Below are 21,623 nucleotides of genomic sequence, written 5' to 3'. Positions count from 1 at the left end.
GAAAGGACTACTTTGCCCCTCTGATTAATTAATTAAAAATAATTTAAAAATTTCTGGCCAAAATTGGCCGGCAATTTGGCCCGGAGGACCAAATGTGCCAAAAATTGCATAGTTAAAGGTTTAAATTGGGAGTTTTGAAAGTCACGTACTCAAATTGCCAATACCCTAATACTCACAGGACCAAAAGTGCAATTTGTTCTTATCTTAATTAGGAAATGGAGTTGGGATCCTTTGTTAAGATTGGGCAAAAAATGTCAGCTTCAATATAATTCACAGCAAAACTTGCTGATGGGATAGAGAGGCTTAACTTGGTGAAATTTTGAGAATATATGTTTCCTTTTTGTATATTAGTAAGGTTATCCATTAATTTCAATATTATTTTAAATTTTAAATATAAATGTGATTAGTACAAGCACACTTTGGTCTTAGGAGGGGTTGAGACAAACCCCTTTTTGTGTTTCTTGCTAAAACTTCCGCTAAGGATAGGACTTAGCAAACAACTGCTTGATTAGTATTATATTACTCTTAGGGGTCGTTTGGTTCACGGAATGTCAGATTACCTTAGGGAATGTTAGATTGCTGGGAATGTTAGATTCCTGGGAATGTTAATTCCTGTGTTTGGTTAAAATTGGGGTATGTAATATAATCATGTTTGGTTCAGGGTTATCTTTTATTGACACACTATAATATCCTTAATATATTTTCATATATTTTAATAAATTTAAAAATTAAAATAAATAAATAAGATAACAGTATCATATATAATTACATGATTTTAAAATATTGAACTTGAGAAACAAAATTATTTTATATGCTAACCTAACATAATAAAAATAAAAAATATATAATTACAAATATATATATATATATATATATATATATATATATATATATATATATATATATATATATATATATATGTGTGTGTGTGTGTGTGTGTGTGTGTGTGTAATAAACTAACATAACCAATGTTATCTTACATAACCTTAGAAATTGAAGGGAATCACATTCCCTTCAAAATCCTATGTGGAGGGAATGTGACATTCCTGGAGAATGTTAGATTCCCTGAGATAATATGAACCAAACATAGGAATGTGAGCTTTGAAATGTCACATTCCCTTGGTTATGTTATATAACCTGAACCAAACGCCCCCTTATGTTTATCTTGTACGTGTATTGTGATACATGTATAAGCTGATTGTGATAAAATATTCGACAATTACTTGTTCAGATGAGGTAAGTAAATTTAATGGACAGTTATGTCATGGATTCGGGTCTACCTTGCGTGATGGACCCGAATCAAAATACATACTTTATATACTGAATATTTTCAATTTAAATTGTGAACATTCGGTATATAAATTGTGTATTTTTGCAGTCGTTATATCATAGACCGCGGTGCATGCGCGGTAAAAAACGGCGCCGTTTCTTTAAGTAAAGAAACGGCCCGCCGTTATAGTTAACGGAGTCCGCTTGTTTGGTGTATTAAACACCAACTGACACTACAGTATATCTAAACCGACACTGCAGTTATATCAAAATGATACTGTAGTTATAGTGAAATGAAACTGCAGTGTATATAAAATGAAACTGAATAACATTTCACATATTTGAGTGTATATTGTACAATGAAGCTGTAATTATATCAAAATAATCATGTAGTTGTGTTTTAATGAAACTATAGTGTATATAAAATAAAATTAAATAACATTTTCACATATTTGAGTCTATAAATATCGAATGAAACTATAGTTATATCGAAATGAAACTGTAGTTGTGTTGAACTGAAACTTCAGTGTATACAAAATGACACTGAATAACAGAGTTACTTTTTGCAAAAGGGTGCGAAACGGCGAAAAACAAACACCGTTTCATTTCATTTAAAAAAATAACGCGCGGTGCATGATATAATTTGCCGTATTTTTGGACTTGGGTCCACCTTGCAAGATGGACCCGGATCCACAAAATAATTTTCCGAATTTAAATTAGTCAAGAATTGAACACTTAAAGTTTTATTAGGGATAAACGAGTTCCTTGTAACATTTTTCTAATTACATTATTGTAATATTAGGTTAAAGTTAAAATAATTAAGGTAATTCCTATGTGGTGCAAGACTTCCACACATGCTTCTATTAATTAAGGTCGTAAGAAGTGTGATTAGGGAAGGGATTCATTTATCATATTGATGGCATATGGTTATTATATAAAGAGCCCTCTAGTCCTCCACGGCTTAACATTATTTCTCATACACCATCTAGAGACGGTTGTGAAATGAGAGAAACTTATATTGTTAATATGCCGCAGTAGTCTCGTGACAACACAATCTTCATCAATCGGAAGCTATGGCTGGAGGTTAGTACTTAGTACTTAAATAAGATCCTGTCACGGATTTATGTTCCTACGTGATTTATTTGGTTAAGTTACAGATGGTATCAACAGCCTGATTTACCTCTGCCCAGCCTTAAGAGCATCTCCAACCCATCTATCTCTAAAACACCAAATTTTTCCAGCAAATGTCACATCAGAATGAATATTTTCAACATATTCTCACACCAAATTTTATTCATCTCCAATCCATTTACATCAAAACACCAAAACACCAAACTTTTACACTAAAATAATTTTATTTTTCAATTATTAGTTCGAATTTAGTTAGTTTAATATAATTTAGTTCGAACTTAATTAGTTTAATATAAAATATAATTTGTAATGTAAATAATAATTTTTATTAACATTAATTTTTTATAACATTAATAATTTTAAAAAATCGAATTTAACAGTATTTTTGAAAATTTAATTTATTCCACAATAATAATACAACATACAACATCTAGTACATTTAATTATCGAAATTACTAAATCATTCCCACAAATGCTCAATCAATGCATTACGGAGTGCATAATGAGCTTCTTTATCTTTAATTTGGCTATGCCGAGCAAGAAATTCTTGAAATATAATATTCTCATCTCTAGCTATATCAACTTCAGGAGTCGGTGCTTCCTTCCAACCTTGTATAACTGCTTGCTCATCACGTTCGTCCTCAATGATCATATTGTGCATTATAATGCAAGATGACATTATATTATGCAATACACATTTATCCCAAAAACGTGCCGGTCCCTTGACTATTACAAATCGTTATTGGACAACTCCAAATGAACGTTCTACGTCTTTTCTACACGCTTCCTGCATCATCGCAAATAACTTCTTTTTGGGCCCTCGAGGTTCATGAATTGTTTGTACCAATGTGGACCATTTTAGATATATACCATTTGCTAAATAATATCCAGTGTTGTACTGTTGTCCTTGAATAACATAATGACAAGGAGGTGTTATACCGTTTGCAAGATTTGAAAACAAATAAGATGCCTCCAACACATTAATGTCGTTATTTGACCACGGCATACCAAATCCACAAATCATAATCAGCTACAACTTCAAGAATAATAGTTGGTTCTCTACTCCTCCCAGCATATTGTCCAGCCCAAGCAGTTGCAAAATTTTTCCATGTCCAATGCATGCAATCTAAACTCCCAAGCATCCCTGGAAAACCACATTTTTCTCCAATTTGAAGCAACCGTGCAACATCATTAGCATCAGGTGCTCTTAGATATCGCTCCCCAAATACCTCTACAATTGCTCGACAGAATCTCTTCAAACTTTCAATTGTAATTGATTCTCCAATCTGGATATATTCATCTACTGCATCTGCTGGTATTCCATACGCCAAAACTCGAAACGCTGCTGTAACTTTTTGTAAAGTAGATAAGCCCAGTCTACCGATTCTATATATCCTTCCGTTGCACAAAATAGTTGTCATGGCCTTTAACAGCATTGGCAATTCGCAGGAACAAATTTCGACTCATTCGAAATCATCTACAAAACATTGCTTCAGAATATTTTGGATACTCTGAGAAATAATCATTCCATAATCTTCGATCTGCTTCTTCACGATCACGATTAATCACTCTATGACCAAAAGTCGAACTAACCTCCATGCCTTGGGGGTTGATTATCCATATTTTCCATGTAGGAAGCTATGGCAAGGTTGTGGCTAGTATATGCATGGGTTAATAACTGTGTTTGTGCTCGTATTGCACTTGCGAGATTGTGCTCAGAATCTGGTGATGATGATGATGAGGATGATGATGAAGAAAATGGCATAGGACATTTTCCAGTGTTGGAATTCATATTTGAATTCGTATCTTTAGAGATAGATGATAAGGGGATTAGAATTGTTAGTGATGAAGAACGTTTTTATAGGCATGATTAGAATTGTTTAGAACCGTTAGATTAGATCGCGAAGATCACATCCGTTCATTGGTATGTTTGTCCTTTTCCACACATACTCCAATAAAAGATATCACATGCATCTTTGAATCAGCTTTTTTATCTAAATTGTTTAGAACCGTAAGATTATATCGCGAAGATCACATCCGTTCATTGGTATGCTTGTCCTTTTCCACACATACTCCAATAAAAGATATCACATGCATCTTTGAATCAGCTTTTATCTGAATTGTTTAGAACCGTTAGATTGATCGCGAAGATCACATCCGTTCATTGGTATGTTTGTATCTCTATAAATACTACAATTGGATTTTAGAAGTAATACCACCTATCTTTTGATGAATATCAATATCTCTTTACATTTCTTTCTAGTTTAACAATCACTGAAATATGTCAAAACCCTCACGTTCAATCCGAACATCCTCATACTCTAATGAAGAATATAACTGTAACACCCCTAAAATTTAAAACCTTGAATACTTATGAAATAAAGGTAATACTATCATTAAATCCCAAAACAGAGCATACTAAACATAAGTGTTTGGGGTGCTATGCCACATCTGAGCTGGAGAACTCAGATGCACAGGCTAAACTATCTAATCATCCTCAAAACAATGTCATTACATCATCATGGCACGCAGGCCGATAAGGAATTGAAGCTAACTATCTAAGCCTCGGGTCCTCTAGCGCGCTCTGAAGCTACTCATCTGTGCCTGAAAGCCAAATATATCTGTTCAGCGAATAATGCTGGTAACCCACTCCAACGCGTTAAAATACAATATAGGTATAGATATATATAGATATATGAAAACCATTTTGAAGCCGGAAGGTATATACACTTAGGAGACTCTAATTTAAAACCGAGAATAGACTCAACAAGTAAGGACAATCACATTTATCAGTTATAATCACGCATATAAAGATACTAGCATACACCCTAAGGTCACAAGTTTATTCCACATTAACATATCAGTATTCAATCATTATCTCAACACATAAGCACACTTTGGTGGTGCCGCAGGATCAATCGCATGCCCATACATGAGGGTCAGCGCATATAGCGCTAACACGGCCCCGAAGCACCCTGCCTCATACCGCAGCACGAAGGGGTTGATCGCAACCAACCGATGAACCGCAGCTCATTTATGACGTTTTATCGCAACCAATCAGATAGTGAATGCAAATTTTCCTCACCATAAAAAAAAAAAAAAATGATGGATATGAATTATGGTGATATTTAATAACGTGTGCAAAATATTAAAAATACAAAGTAAAACACATCATCAAACAACACTAGGTATTCATTGTGTCTTAGGATAGGCAAGTTGTCGGCATAAAAAGGGGGTTTGAATGGTGAAATTGCCTGCAAAGTATCACACACCTGGTCCGCTTATTCACTCTGATCTGGAATGTCCACAAATTGTTGTCTTTACTCCCCACACAAAACTATAATCTCATTAATTTCTTGCTCCAATTGTTTTCCTAGTTTTGGTTCAAACATAGTAATCGGGATTGAAATCAAAATCAAATATTTAATAAATATTTCAAAAATAATAATTATTTGAATAGGTTTTAAAAGAATCAGAACTATTAATAATTTTAATTTATTTTTTATTTTTTGTAACATTTTTCTTCTTTCCCTGTCCACTTTTTATTCTAGGGTCCAAAAGCAGGGATGGAAACAATAATGACAAAAGTCATTACATAAGAACTAACGTTCGATAGTGTAGTAGTAAAAAGTAGACAAATAAATAAAATAATTGGTTTTTTTTTGAAAGAAAAGCAAATACATTGAATAATAGAGAGCATATCACAAATAAAGTATGGAAGGGTAAAAATGTAAAATATTGCTCTGAAAAAGATGACCAAGTGCGTGAAAGATGATTCTCATACTCGAAACTCACAATACAAGTTCGATTCTTGGCAACAGTCTCTCGGTCGAATTCGTTACACAGAGTCTTACACACTATTACTCAAGAACATAGCAGAGTTTTCTTAGGGTATATCCTCGCGTAGTGGCTAGGATTTTCCTCGTCACCTGAAAAAATGTAAAATGTTGTGCAATGGTATACATACCAAAATTGATAGTTTTTTTCAGTCGTTATATCGTGCACCAGGGTGCACAATGCACTGTGCGCCCCATCCTACCCAAAATAACGTCGTTTTGGTGCATTGTCTAAAAAAAATTCTTTGTTTCGAATACACATAAACTCATAACAGAATACACAGAAACTCATAATTGAATACACATAATCTAACACGATACATAATACACAGAAACTCTTAACTGAATACACAGAAACTCTTAACTAAATACACATAAACTCTTAACTGAATACTCATAAACTCTTAACTGAATACACATACACTCTTAACTGAATACACAGAAACTCTTAACTGAATATACAGAAACTCATAACACAATACACAAAAACTTTTAACTAAATACACATAATAGGGTTTAGGCCATTTGGACGGACAGAGTGACGTCAGCAATGAAATGCGCGCGTTTTGTGCTTGGCAGCACATTGCTCTGTGCGACGTGGTGCATAGTATAAATTACCAATTTTTGGGGGTAAATTAAAACAAGCAAGATACTCAGGCTTTCCAGTTCTATAGAAGAGCCCAAGAGTAAATTTCTGTTGGATCCAAACTGCAAGAAGAACTGGACAAAATTAGAGCCCCTGTAATGATTTCCTCAAAATTTTGAAGAGGCCCTATTAAATGATTCTCAGCCCATAGTAAATGCATACCAATCGTTATGCTATGGACCGTGTCCAGCATGCATGCTAGACACGGGTAATAATGCTGTTAATGACACTGTTATGATGTTATCTTCAACTTTTTTTAAAAAAAAATTCAAACCGCTTTATTATAGGAGTATATGTTCATGATTTTATTACTATATGTTCATAATTATAAGTTCATAATGTCATAGCTCTATGTTCATAATTCAATAACTGTACATTCATACTTCCATAACTGTACATTCATAATTCCGTAACTGTACATTCATAATTCAATAACTGTAACTGCATAATTTTCAAAGTTCTATGTTCACAATTTTAGAGCTCTATGTTCATAATTTTATCACTATATGTTCATATTGTAAGTTCATAATGTCAGAGCTCCGTGTTCATAATTCCATAACTGTATATTCATAATTGCATAATTGTACATTCATAATTGCATAACTATACATTCATAATTCCGCAACCGTACATTCATAATTCAATAACTGTAAAATCATAATTTTCGAAGCTCCATGTTCACAATTTTAGAGCTATATGTTCATAATTTTATCACTATATGTTCATAGTTGTAAGTTCATAATGTCAGAGTTCTGTGTTTATAATTTTATATCTTACATTCATAATGTCATAACTGTACATTCATAATGTCATAACTGTACATTCATAATCTCATAACTGTACATTCATAATGGCACAAACGAATAACGCCGTTAACGGCGAAACAAAATTTAAAAAAAAAAATTAACTGGAATGACGTGTTTTTCTTAAAAACGACGTCGTTTTGGACTCGTGTCCACAATGCATTGTGGACACGGATCCAAGGCATAATTTGCCAAATGCATACCTAAATAATTATTTTTCTAAAATTTGGGTTAGATCTTAAAAGAAAGCTGGTAATACCTCCCCGGGCAAATTTTATTATGAACCATGATTCACATTGTAATATGAATTACATAAAAATGTTCATTTTTACGTAATATACATAATAATGAACCTTAAGTACATTTAAAAAAGAAAAAAAAAAAAAAGCAAAACATTCACTAATGTATTAAAAATGAACCTTCATTATATTATACTAAATATGACTCTTATGTCAATGGTCCACCTTATAAGATGAACCATAGTCCATGATATAATGATTGATCTCTCGGCATGCAGGGTCTCGGAAGTATGAAGCTCAAGTTGCACTTGACCAGCATAATGATGTTTTTTTTTTTTTTTTAAGACTTGGAAATAAACAAAACAAATGGTTATATAAATTTAGGTAAAACGGTTCCATTGAGTATGATAGGCTTGACACTAAAAATATTGGCAGAAAAACCCATAATTTTTAATACGATAATCTTTTTTTACCCACTCAATCACTCGTGTAGAATTTAAATGTGAGTTTAATATGAAAAGTTTAAGGGAATTTCTCTAAAAAAAAAAAAAAGTTTGAATCCTCAACCCTAAGGGCTCCATATCCCGGACAGAGTATTTAGGAGGATTTAAATTATGTTGACTCAATGGCTCAGTAGACATGACCAAATAGCGATGCGCATAAGGGATTTGCTTACTTTGGATATAATCTTTACACTGTTGTCTGAAATTCGAACATTGATCTCGTCTCACAAATACTGTTTACTAAACTATTGAGCTCAGGCCGTGCGTGCGGACAAGTTTGAGGGAACTGTGTAGCAGACATGTTGGGTGTGTGAGCTATGTGGAGTGTTGCAAAGGAGGAGACACCATGCATGACAAATTAGCCTCAATCCTTCAACACTTAACATGCCTCAACATGTTAAGTCTTCTTAATTGTCGTGTCAGTCTGTAACTACAAAGGTATCTTTACAATGTTTTGCCAGTTTGAGGATATCCAGCTCACTTTGCAAACTCGATCAGGCCTATCCTACACTAACACAAATTTGTAAACTCTGTGATATAGTCTGATTCTGAATTCATATTTACTGTAGATTAAATGTGTTCTTATTATGGTGATACAGACAGTGCTTATTATGGTGTAGTTGTGATGGGTGGGAATGGTAGCTTTGTTGCAGCTAAAAATGGTCCTCTAAGGTGCTTAAATGATCCTCATCTCGCTGAAGCTTTGGCCGTGAAGGAAGCTCTATCATGGGCTAAAGACCGGGGGTTTAATAAGATAACCATCCTCTCCGATTGTCAAACAGTATGCCGGCTTTTAAATGGTAATCTATCGGACCTTTCCTTTGCGGGGTGCGTGATATAGGAGTGCCGGGAGTTTCAAAGACACTTTGAATCAGTGTCTGTTCAGTTTATAAATAGATCAGTGAACAAGTTGGCTCACGCATTAGCTTGAGCGACTCGTTTTCAATATGGTCCTCTTTGTTGGTTGATTTCGATTCCTCCGTATATATTGAACAATTATTTTAATGAAGTTTCTAAGTTTTTCCTTTCAAAAAAAATGTGTTCTGAAACTTTTTATAATTCGAAGTACTTTTTTATTAAGAGAGAAATTTGCATTCGTTATTCGATATGCTAGGTAAACTTCGTTCTTGTACAATACTTTGTAAATTATACAGGAGAAGTAAATCACATTAGAAAGACTATGTGCAACAAGTTAGGCTGAAAGGGAGTTGACAAATATGAAGATTATGCTTCAGACACTCAACCACCCATTTCGTAGCAATTCTAATATTTTAAAGATGTTTTTAAATGAGTTTTTAATATAAAAACGAGTTTGAAAAGCAAAAATCAGTGTATATGGCAAAATGAATTTAATTAGTGCCTTCTGCAAACAACCACTTTATATGACTCATCAGACTTAGTTTAAGTGGTAGATTACTTGACCTAAAAATTCACAACTCCAACAGTAGGTTTGAGGTTTGACTTCCAGCAACAAGATCAACGTAACATCATAACTGACTGTGAGGCTGTTTTGATGATCCTAATTTGTGAGGCTTGAAATTACAATTCAGTGAATTCATGTGAGTCAAGAAAGAACAAATGAATAATCGTATCATATTAATTTAAATATTAAGATAACAACATATAATATAATAAAAACATTTTTAAAGAATTATATAGTAGGGATTTTGTTACATTGACATAATTGTAAATATAGATTGATGTTAATTTTTAGAATATTGTAAATAGTTTTATTAATTATATTCAAATAAAAATATTAGTAAATATAACATATATAATTAATTATAAATAATTTTTATAAAATTATAATATTAATAGTCAGGTGAATACTCATATCAAATAACCACCTTGCAACAAACATAGTAAATACTAAATATTAGAAGTGTTAACTCGAGATGTAATGAACTAGATGATGACAATAAGTAATTTGATCTGAATTTACTTCATTCATTTTCACATCTATACTATTAACGATAATTAATATAAAAAAATATTTTATTTTCTTTAAAAAATGTTATACGTTTTACCTGAAACGATTTTATATACCATACTAATTCTAATATCAAATAACATTGCTTGGGCCGCGTAAGCACGGACGGTCTGGCAGGTGAGTGAAGTATGATTTTCGTATTTAAAGGTTTTGAATTTGATTTATGTTAATATTTTTTTTAATTGAACTTGTTACACATAAACCATATTTGGTAACATAATTAGCTTATCAGTTAATTTTAGTTTATTTGGCAACTATTGACTGTTTGACTTAGGCCCTGTTTGGTAAAATAATTAGAGCAAATTATTGTGTGGACCATGGTCCACACAATTGTATGGATCATGAATATCACGTACATTTTTAATATATTAAAAGTATATTATTTTTGTACTGAATGTACATTATTTTTGTACTGAAGGTACACTATATAAAATAATGTACCCTTAGTATATTAAAAATGTATTTTTTATTTATGCCCACACAATTGTGTGGACCATGGTCCATGAAATAATGATTGAATAGTTAGCCTATAGGCCAATTTTGGCTTATTTGACCACTATTAATTGTTTGACTTGGTTTAAAAATCAATATAAGTGTTTGGTTAATTAGCTTTGGGATAAAGTGCAAATAAGCCACTGAACTATTTAGGAAACAGCAATTAAGCCACCGAACTCAAATAACCCCCAAACAAGTCATTGAACCCGAAAAAAAAAAAAAGAAAAAAAAAAAGAGTAGTTAACATTTTTAACAGGTTAACTCCAGCTTTTTTGCTGATTGGATTGCCAAATGTTAATTTTATTTACGTTTTTTTATATTATAATCCACGTACATAGTAATACATTTTAAAGTAATTATAATCAAAATAATTTTGTCTTGTCTGGATCTAATTTATTTATTTATTATTATTTTTTAAACAGAAGATTCAGTGAAAAAATAATAATAAATAAATCAATCAATCAAATCTCAACAAGACAAAACTATTTTGATTATATTTACTTTAAAATATATTACTATGTAGGTGGATTATAATAAAAGAAACGTAAATAAAATAAATATTTGGCAATCCAGTCAACAAAACTCTAGAGTTAACATGTTAAAAAGGTTAATTGCTCTTTTTTCTGTGTTCAATGACTTATTTGCTTCTTTTTTTTTCCCGGGTTCAATGGCTTATTTGAGAGTTATTTGAGTTCGATAGCTTAATTGCTATTTTCCAAATAGTTCAGTGGCTTATTTGTATTTTATCCCATTAGATTTGTACTCCAATGTGCTAAAATTCAAAAAACTACTCAAAGCAACTTTTCCAATTAGTTTTTTGAGAAAATAAATTATACCAAACAGCTTTCTACAATCAGCTAATGTTATCAACTAGTTAAACAACCAATATAAGTGTTTGATTAATTAGTTTTTTGTAACAGTTTATTGTCTAAAACACTAAAATTTAAAATACTGCTCAAAATAATTTTTTTGATCTCCTGAGAAAGTAGCTATCAGTTAATTTCCAAACATCTTTCTACAATCAATTAATGTTATGAACTAGTCAAACTTACTAACCCAATTAGCTAACAACTATCAGCTAACAGTTATTTATCAAACACTTTCATAATCTTTTTAATATATACATTTTTGAATAGTAGATGTTATAGTTTTGTTTCGATGGAATTGAATTTCATCAATGCTTAAAAATTACTCCACTTTATGAAAGAAAAACAATAATGAAAATTTGTTCAAAAAAAAAAAAAAACAATAGTGAAAAAAAAAAAAAAAAAAAAGTCCATGGATGAGTGGATTCTTGGACCTGTACCTATAAACCTAGGAGACTAGGATAGGACTAGAACTGCTAGTTGTCCGCCTAGAGTGGTTGACTATGGATGCCAACTGCATTAATTGCATTTATTACTTAGGAGAATTGTACATCTAATTGGGGAAAAAGAAGGGATCATATTGGTATTAGCAGCAACAAAAATAAGGAAAATAATACATTAAAATTATTTCATTTACAATACTTCAAATTGGATGAAGGGTGGTGCTGTGGTGCACTACTAATTTCCTATAAAGAACAAAATAGAATTATTATTGTACGATGACAAATCTTAAACGATTAATTATTCTCTTTTTTTAAAAAATATCTTATTAACTTGTTAATAAAGTGTTCATATATTACCATGACATAAGACTGGGTGATTAATCATTCCTCTCCTTTCAAAGTGTCTTGTGGAATTGAATCTCAACTTAGCGTTCCTCAAACTCAAAGATTTGCTCATATTGAGTAGTGTTTTTTTGGAGTTTCCTCTCTATTTATTCAAAAAATGAGGCAATATGTTAAAAAAAAAAAAAAAATTTGAAAAAAAAATTCATATATGTCATTAACATATGACATAATATGATATCATAGGATTAAATAGGACCGGCAAGTCACAAGATATGTATTAAATTTGGTTCATGTGTATCTCTATAACGAATATGTATAATGTGTTGAGTAATAATGAATTTTCTTATAAATTTATCTCATAGTATCCGCGCCCCCGCCATTCTAATAAGATAATTGATAACCTCAATTTGCTCTCTATACACATGGTTCACTTGGACATTCCGATCTTGGTCATCCTTATGCAATCTTTAGTGATAATATTTAGTTAGCCTTGTAAGATCAATGCTTTTTTTTTTTTAAAGGTAACGATGGAAACATGTAATTATTACACTACTGGGAATTATAGAATTTTCGACCACCTGAAAGTGATCTTAAATCAAGTTGATACCAAAAAATTGTCGGAAATAGCAACAAAGGTTTTTTCGGATACCAAAAGTGGTCGGAACAAGGTTTTCGACTTGATTTAAGATCACTTTCAGGTGGTCGGAAATTCCATAATTTCCAGTAGTGTTATCTAAGAGTACGCACTGAATAAATTTTACTCATATATAATTACTTATAAATCACACCGAAAAAATAAACCACACTAAAAATGTCATGTATAAAACAGTCGATTGAACAAATATCGATAAAAATTAAGTTCATATATTCTAATATGAAAATCATGCTCTATTCATTCCTTCAACTAAGTGTTGTTCGGAAAATTGTAGATGCTGGATTGCCAAACACTCCACCACCTACCATGTGATGAGAAGTAGAAAAACCACTGTTAAAGGTTTATCTTTCTTATCATATTTGAAGAGACATAATTTCCTAAAAAACAGGTACACATGTTTGACCTTTTGAAAGAATAGTCAAAAATACTGTTTAATCCAATGATACTCTATACAAAAATTTAGCCATATCTTACAACATCATGTCACATGTTGTTGTTGGATGTTTTTTTTTTTTTTTTTAATTTCTCATTTTCCTAATTGTAACATTACATAACACCAAACTATAACATAAAACATTCTCATATATATTCTCCTGTAAAATACCAAAAGGTACAAATGTAACACAAATTTAATGATTTTAAAAGAAGAAAAAGAAATTAAAAGAGAGAATGGGATTGATTAGATTAAAGAGAAGAAGGATTGAGTGTTATCTGCATTTCCATATATATATATATATATATACTTGATGAGAATGATGTACATTTTGATATGGAAAATACAGTATTAATTGGTTAAAACATCTTTAATTCCTGCAAATGCTTCATTATCTGCCATGGAATCTCTTGGGAGAACACAAACATGCCTAGAAACCAACCAAAAAACAGATTCTATTCAGCCTAATAATATGATTAACTTTTTCTTGAAATCATAATAATGGGAAAAAAGAGAAAGGAATTGAAGCTAATAAAAGCTTACATTGAAGAAATGGGTTCTTCTGTGATGCCTCTTCAAGGCTTTAGAAAGCTTGGCAGCCATGTCAGTGTGGGAGAGAATCTTGCCATTCCCAGGAGAGCTCAAGAACACACTTCTTTGAATGGGGGGAGACCACAGCCCACTCTGGGAATAATCAAAGCCAAACTCTGATAAATCTGAGAATTTTGTGAGGAGTTTGTCTGAGATTGACTTGGAAACAGCCTGAATTCTCAGAGCATCAGGGATTGAGCATGGAGAAGATAATGAGACTTCAGAGATGGACATTTCATAGCAGTACATACTACACAGCTACCAGAAAAGTATGGATCATCATAAGACAAAACAAAACAAAACAAAACAAAATGGAAAAAAATATTACAACCCAAAAGATAAAAAGTGTTTTTGGATTGGGGTGGGGGTGGGGGGGATTCTGACTTTAACAGAGAATGGAGAGAAGAAGAGTGCATATATGTCACCAAATGGAAGAAGAATATGTATGGGATGCAATGATGTTGTTAGTAATGGACGTGGGCACCATGATTAAACTCCCATTTCTGGGTCAAGGTCTAACTTGCATTGTGAATCTGTTTTAAAATAATTTTCAAATTATGTCTGTATTTAATATATTAGATAGAAATTATGTGCTCATAAATAAATTGAATGCACATAATATTCCATTAACATATTATGCGTCTAACGTTAACATACACTACTAGAAATTATGGAATTTCCGACCACCTGAAAGTGATCTTAAATCAAGTTGAAAGTCTTGTTCCGACCACTTTTGGTATCCAGAAAAACCTTTGTTGCTATTTCCGATCATTTTTTGCTTTCGACTTGATTTAAGATCACTTTCAGGTGGTCGGAAATTTCATAATTTTCAGCAGTGATATTATGTGTATGTTATTAATATATTAGGTGTTTGTAATTAACAAATTATGTGTTCTCAATTTATTTACAGACATATTTAATTTATTAACAAAAGACACATAATATATAACTATATACACATAATTTTTAGACCATAATAATTAACAATACAATATAGACCTGAACCCTGGTTAATGTTATGGTATAACAATTGCTCTCCACATGTGTTCGAATTCCCTTGAATTGTCACTCAAGGGAATTCTTCAAATGCCCCGCTCCGCCACAAGGTGTCAAGGTTCATGTGATGTATAAAGTTGAGTCTGAGTTGTTTCAATTTTCAAGTTTTTCTCATTAGATCTATTAAAAAAAAATTTATAATAAATAAATAAATTAAGAGAGAATTGTCAATTACTATATAGTGTAATGATATCAAAAGACTTATATTCTTTGAACTAAAAGGTTTGAGAAAGTTAAGAATCAGAGAATTTTTTTGGAGGTTAGTTTCTTATATAGTCATATGTTGAGTGTTGACAGACCAGATGCGTGCACTGTGCACATGGGGTTTCGGAGCTGCCAAACTGCCAATAATGTATATAAACCTAATAAATACAAATATCATTTTTTTTCTCCCTTGAATATATAAAAAATAAATAAATAATTAGATCATAATGCATAAGAATCAAGTTGGCAGATGCACTTAAAATTTTAACCTCGTGTATGTTAGTCGTTAGAGTTCCACTCTTGTACAAATCAAATTCTTGAGGTGGGTTTCATGATGATGTTGGGCCTGCTCATAGTCTTGAATTTGGAATTTCAATGACTTTTGTAGACTTTTTAAAATAAAAAGTTGATAAAAGTCTATGAATGTTTTTTATATAGATTTTTATAGAGTCTTATAAAGTTTTAAAAAGTTTTGAACGACTCTATGAAAGTCAATCAAAATTTATTAAAATCTATCATTTTAAAAGTCTTTAAAACTCCACAAAAGTCATGATTGAATACACCCCCCTTAATGCAAAATTATGGACATTGATTCAATTGAATTTGAAAGTGACTCATTTATTATTGCTTGAAATGATTCCTATATTTAAATGTCACGAGTTTGATTCTCGTTAATATTTTTTATTCAACCTGTTGCACAAAATTTATTCAGCTGAACACAAAGACTAGAGTACTAGACCTTTGCTTATTGCGCACAAGGAGCTCCCTCACTTTGAAAGGTTGCTCCACACTGTCGTTAGTGAGACTCAATCCCGAATTATTATTCTTAAACATTACTTCTGTGACGAACTGAGCTGTCCATCCAGTCTTGATTGTTACTTTTCGTTGACATAGTTAGAGGATTAGAGCGGCTTGCTCACATTCAATGTAATTAAAAAGGATTATCATGGGGAATTTCATGGGCATTTTGATATACACAGAGTTTGTCATTTGCACTAGTTTTCTTGGTTCACACAATTAGAAACAATGTTGACACTACAGGTATAGAATCTGTTAATCATATATACATAATATATTAATATGTAAACGGTAGGTACATAATCAATTAACTATGGGTTTATAAAAGAAATACTTTTTAGTCCATAATAGAAACTTATTAATTTTTAACCAAATATCTATTAAGACTATACTATAATCATGATTAAATGTCAAATATTCAATTTATGAATTTTTAGCTTTAAATTTATTTACTTACAATTCATATATTATAAATTTAGAACAAGATTAGAACATACAGATAATATTTTAATTACAGGTACATAATATGAACAATGTGAGAACAACATTAGAAATATTTGACATGACACATATGTACTTACAAATGTACATTTATATACTTACGAATTACAATTAACAAATTGTGTACCTATTACAAAGATAAATTTTAACTAAACAAAAAAGTTACGCTAATCTAAACAAAACAAACTTATTTTACAATCATTATACCATGGACCAAGATCTAAAGTGCACTGTAGACCCTGGTTCAATATACAGAATTCATATTCATAATGCACATACACATAAACACGATATAATGAACATAAATTCTGTGTATTATATAAGTGAGGACACATAAATACTTAACATAATACACATAATTCATGTTCATTATATCGTGCTTATGTGTATGTGTATTATAAACATAAATTTTATATATTATAAACATAAATTTTATACATTATGAAATCAAATTATGTGTATTGAATCAGGGTCCACGATATAAATTGCCCTTATTTTAGACCGGGTAAACAATGCGAATTGTGGATATTGGTCCACAATATAATTTGTGAGGTTATATTACAATTGTTATTGCATGGACCATGGTCCACCCAACTTGGCTGAACCATGGTCCAAAACTACGCCGTTTAATTATTAAAAAAAAAAAAATTAGAACGTCAGTTTTACGGCGTTAGTGTTCCATTGTTTGCTTTTCGCCGGCCATTTGTTTCTATCTCCTCCGCGATTGCGACTGCAAATCTTCTTCATTCACCGCAACTGCTTCGTACACTGCGATTTGTATCTTCCTAGAATTGCCTCCGTCATCATGAATAATATCAATGATTCAAACAATAGAGTTGATGCGATTCAAGTAGATGATGATATTACAAGTATGTATATTGTTTTATATGCAATTTAGGTTCGTTTTTATTTTGAATTTTGATTAATATTGCGTATTTTTTATATTGTAGAAGATGTGAATGCTTTGATTCATGTGGAACCTATTTCTCCCATTGATGTTGAATCAATTCCAGGTTTGTCTTCCACAATGCTTTGATCTATTGTGCCTAGGTTTGTTTTGTTGGTTGTGTGAGGGTACATAATTTTTATTCACAGGGTACATAATCTTTGTTCACAGGATACATAGTTTTTGTTCATAGAGTACATTATTTCTGTGCAAAATATACTACATTATTGAACATGCTTAATGTGTTTATTAGATATATTATTTATATGCTTAATGTAAATTATTTACAGTTGATGGCACTTCGGGTGGTGCAACAGATGAGAGTTCACCAATTGGAGTTCAAGCTAGTTCTTCTAATGCTATGGATGAGAGTTCTTCAATTCCAGGTTCTTTTTAAAAAAGTTTTTTTATTATTATCTACTTATTATTAGTTGTTTTTTAATTATATTGATGGAATGATTCGTTTTTTATTATTGTTTTGGTGTTACAATAAAGTATTTGCATGTTCTGTTGTGAATATTGTATTTCTGTTAGAGGTACATTATTTCTGTTCAGTAGGTACATTATTTTAATCCACAGGGTACATTATTGTTATGCATGATTTATCAGTACATTCTGTTGTGTGCATTCTGATTTGAAACTTGTGCTTCTGATTAAGGTACATTATACTTGGTCAGTAGGTACATTATTTTAATCCACATGGTACATTATTTTTATGCATGATTTATCTGTACATTCTGTTGTGTATTGATTGGAGTTTTTTCTTTTAGTGAATATCTTATTTCTTTGTAGAGCATGGCTGAATTTATTCGGCACACCCCACCACCCCTCTACTTAGAAATCATATATTCACTAAACATAATATTAATCTGTTATGCTAGTAACTTGTTAGTTGTATTATTTTTTTGAAATTTACAGTTACTCAGGAGTTGTTGGGGATTACAGTTACCTCAATTGAAGAAGCATTTAATTTATATAATGACTATGCTTTTAGATTGGGATTCAGTGTTAGGAAGGGCAAGCAGTACTATGTTTCCGGTAGTCAGACTATTAAAATGAAGAAATTCCACTGTGCAAAGAGTGGTTTTAAGGACAACAAAAAAAAAAGATTCAAGGTCATATTCAAGGGTAGACACACGAACAGGGTGTAATGCGTTTTGTCAGTTTGATTTGGCGTCTAATGGACAGTTGATTGTGACAAAACATGTAAAGGATCATAACCATGAGTTGTGTCCACCTTCTAACAGCTATCTTCTTCGGTCACACAGAAGTGTTGTTGATACCCAATTGGATTATTTAAAAAACTTGAAAAGGAGTGGGGTTGCATTGTCGGATGGCATTCGATTTTTGAAACACCAGTCTGGAGGTTCACCTTTGGTTGGATTTACACCAAGGGATGCTTATAATAGCCTGCATACAGATTCGATAAAGAGATTAGATGGGACCGATTCAAATTCACTAATTGAAATATTTAGACAAAGGCAGTCGAATGAACCCAACTTTTTCTTTGATTTTGAATTAGATGAGGATGCAAGACTGTGTAATTTTTTTTGGAGGGATACAAGAATGAAGGAGGATTTTGTGTTGTTTGGTGATTTAGTAGTGCATGACACAACGTATCGTACTAATAAGTATGATATGATTTGTGGTCCCTTTGTTGGAATGAATCACCACTGTATGAATATAATGTTTGGGTGTGGGTTTTTATTGAACGAGAGGACTGACTCATTTGTTTGGTTGTTTAAAACATTTTTGCGAGCTATGGGTGGTAAGTGTCCACAAACAATCATGACCGATCAATGTGCTGCTATGTCTGCTGCAATTTCTCTGGTTTTCCCAAGTGCAAGGCACAGACTGTGTATTTGGCATATTGGAGAGAATTCAAAGAAACATATTAAATGTCTAAGGAGTCAAAACGGCTTTATGGAGTTATTTAATTTTCTGTTGAAGTACACAGACACAGAAGCTGAGTTTGAATTTTATTGGAATAGGTACATATGCTATTAAATTTATCATTTTATATATTTGATTTGTCATTCTTGCATTGTGACATAGATTACTTCGTGCTTATAAAATCAAACACGTGATGTTTTACCTTTCATGTTAAGTTGGAAATTGTAGTGTTTAGAAAATGTACTTTATGGGTTATAATAATGTACCTTATGAATTTTGAAAATGTATCTTTGCAGCAGTAATTTGATAAAAAAAAAATTCCTTATTTTTCTAGTTGCATTTAAAACTTAGATCTTTTCCTTGTTCTCTATGTGTGATTCCTTTGTAGCATGTAGTAATTTGTACTAATAAAATGAAGTGTCACACAGTTTTACCTTTCATGTTAAGTTGGAAATTGTAGTGTTTAGAAAATGTACTTTATGGGTTATAATAATGTACCTTATGAATGCTGTAAATGTATCTTTGCAGCAGTAGCAATTTGATAAAAAAAAATTCCTTATTTTTCTAGTTGCATTTAAAACTTAGATCTTTTCCTTGTTCTCTATGTGTGATTCCTTTGTAGCATGTAGTAATTTGTACTAATAAAATGAAGTGTCATATATTTTTACCTTTCATGTTAAGTTGGAAATTATAGTGTTTAGAAAATGTACTTTATGGGCTATAATAATGTACCTTATTAATGCGGAAAATGTATCTTTGCAGTCACACTCAGTTTTGTTATTTTCAGGTTGGTGACGGACTATAATTGCCATAAAAATGTTTGGTTAAACAAATTGTATGATATTAGGGAGAAGTGGTGCCCTGCTTTTAATAAAGATTACTTCTCTGGAGGTATCTTATCTTCCCAACGGAGTGAGACTACAAATCATTCAATTTCAAGAAGGTTATCTAAAACATCTGGGTTGTCTGATTTTTACAACTCTTTTGTTAATGTGGTTTCTGAGTGGAGGAGCAAAGAGAATGGGGAAGATGTGCGGTGTTCTCAAGGGTTGCCTACAATGGCATTGGATCATGTAAAACTTCTTTTACATGCTAGGAATGTATACACTATTGAGGCTTACTACTTGTTTGAGCAACAATTTTTGAAAGGTGCTGCTTGTCATCAAGAGAGTGTAGCGAGCAATGTTGATGAGCTTAAATATCACATATGGCGGCCGGATATTGACATTATTCGGCATGAGGTTTGTTTCAATATTAAGGATATGAACATATGTTGTACTTGCAAGTTTTTCTCCGAGATGGGTATTCTTTGTTCACATTGTTTGCGTATTTTGAACATTCATTGTGTTGAAAAAATTCCTGAGAAATATATTTGTAGAAGGTGGACAAAAAAGGTTGTTGAACACAGGATTATGGACATTGCATCTTCTTCTAGTATTTTGACAGTTGCTTCTCCAATTTGGGTTATAGATATGGGTAGAAAATGGCAAAGGTTAGTTCTATCAAGTCAAGACAATTGCAAAGCTCGACAAGTATGTGAAAACCTTATTGAAGATGGAAGAAGAAGGATTGAAGGTGAGGTTGGTCCTATTTGCTTTGATGATTTGGAAAGATCTATGCGAAGTAGTGGTATACAAAATCCAGAACGAAGTGGTGTGAAAGGCGACCGTAATCGAAGGCCAGTTAGTACAGTACAAAAAAAGTATAATCAAGCAAGTGGCCGAAAAAATTATGCAAAAAGAGTTGAATATAACACAAAGGCTGCCGTCCAATCTTCTATGCAAGAAGTTGTGTCTAATATTGTTGGCAGTGGGTATCTTGTTCATCCTAATGACACTACTAGTTCAGAATTGATTTGTGTTAGGTCTAAGTCTCAAAACAATTCAAATGATAGTTAGGAGTTGTATTGAAATTTTGTTTACTTATATATGCACTTCACAGATTATGAATTGGTTTTATATTGTGTGAGTTATTTACAGA

At 31.9% G+C, this 21,623-nt stretch overlaps 2 protein-coding genes and 1 pseudogene across 2 annotated transcripts; 1 reads left to right on the top strand and 2 right to left on the bottom strand.

Annotated features, from left to right (window-relative positions):
- Positions 1 to 2,860: 2,860 nt before the first annotated feature.
- On the bottom strand, positions 2,861 to 3,999 carry LOC109162428 (annotated as a pseudogene).
- Positions 4,000 to 13,836: 9,837 nt separating this feature from the next.
- Positions 13,837 to 14,591, bottom strand: LOC109162401. The gene is made up of 2 exons (XM_019311107.1): positions 14,198 to 14,591; positions 13,837 to 14,084 (listed from the first exon to the last, which is right to left on the bottom strand). The coding sequence occupies exons 1-2, from the start codon at positions 14,492 to 14,494 to the stop codon at positions 14,046 to 14,048; spliced, it is 336 nt and encodes a 111-aa protein (XP_019166652.1). The 5' UTR covers positions 14,495 to 14,591; the 3' UTR covers positions 13,837 to 14,045.
- Positions 14,592 to 17,609: 3,018 nt separating this feature from the next.
- Positions 17,610 to 21,541, top strand: LOC109162427 (protein FAR1-RELATED SEQUENCE 5-like). Its single transcript, XM_019311131.1, has 6 exons — positions 17,610 to 17,673; positions 17,755 to 17,817; positions 18,041 to 18,136; positions 18,669 to 18,865; positions 18,939 to 19,741; positions 20,431 to 21,541. The coding sequence occupies exons 1-6, from the start codon at positions 17,610 to 17,612 to the stop codon at positions 21,539 to 21,541; spliced, it is 2,334 nt and encodes a 777-aa protein (XP_019166676.1).
- Positions 21,542 to 21,623: the final 82 nt, after the last annotated feature.

Source organism: Ipomoea nil, unplaced genomic scaffold, assembly GCF_001879475.1.
Source record: "Ipomoea nil cultivar Tokyo-kokei standard unplaced genomic scaffold, Asagao_1.1 scaffold2942, whole genome shotgun sequence".
NCBI lineage: Eukaryota > Viridiplantae > Streptophyta > Magnoliopsida > Solanales > Convolvulaceae > Ipomoea > Ipomoea nil.
This window is presented reverse-complemented; position numbering and strand designations above follow the sequence as displayed.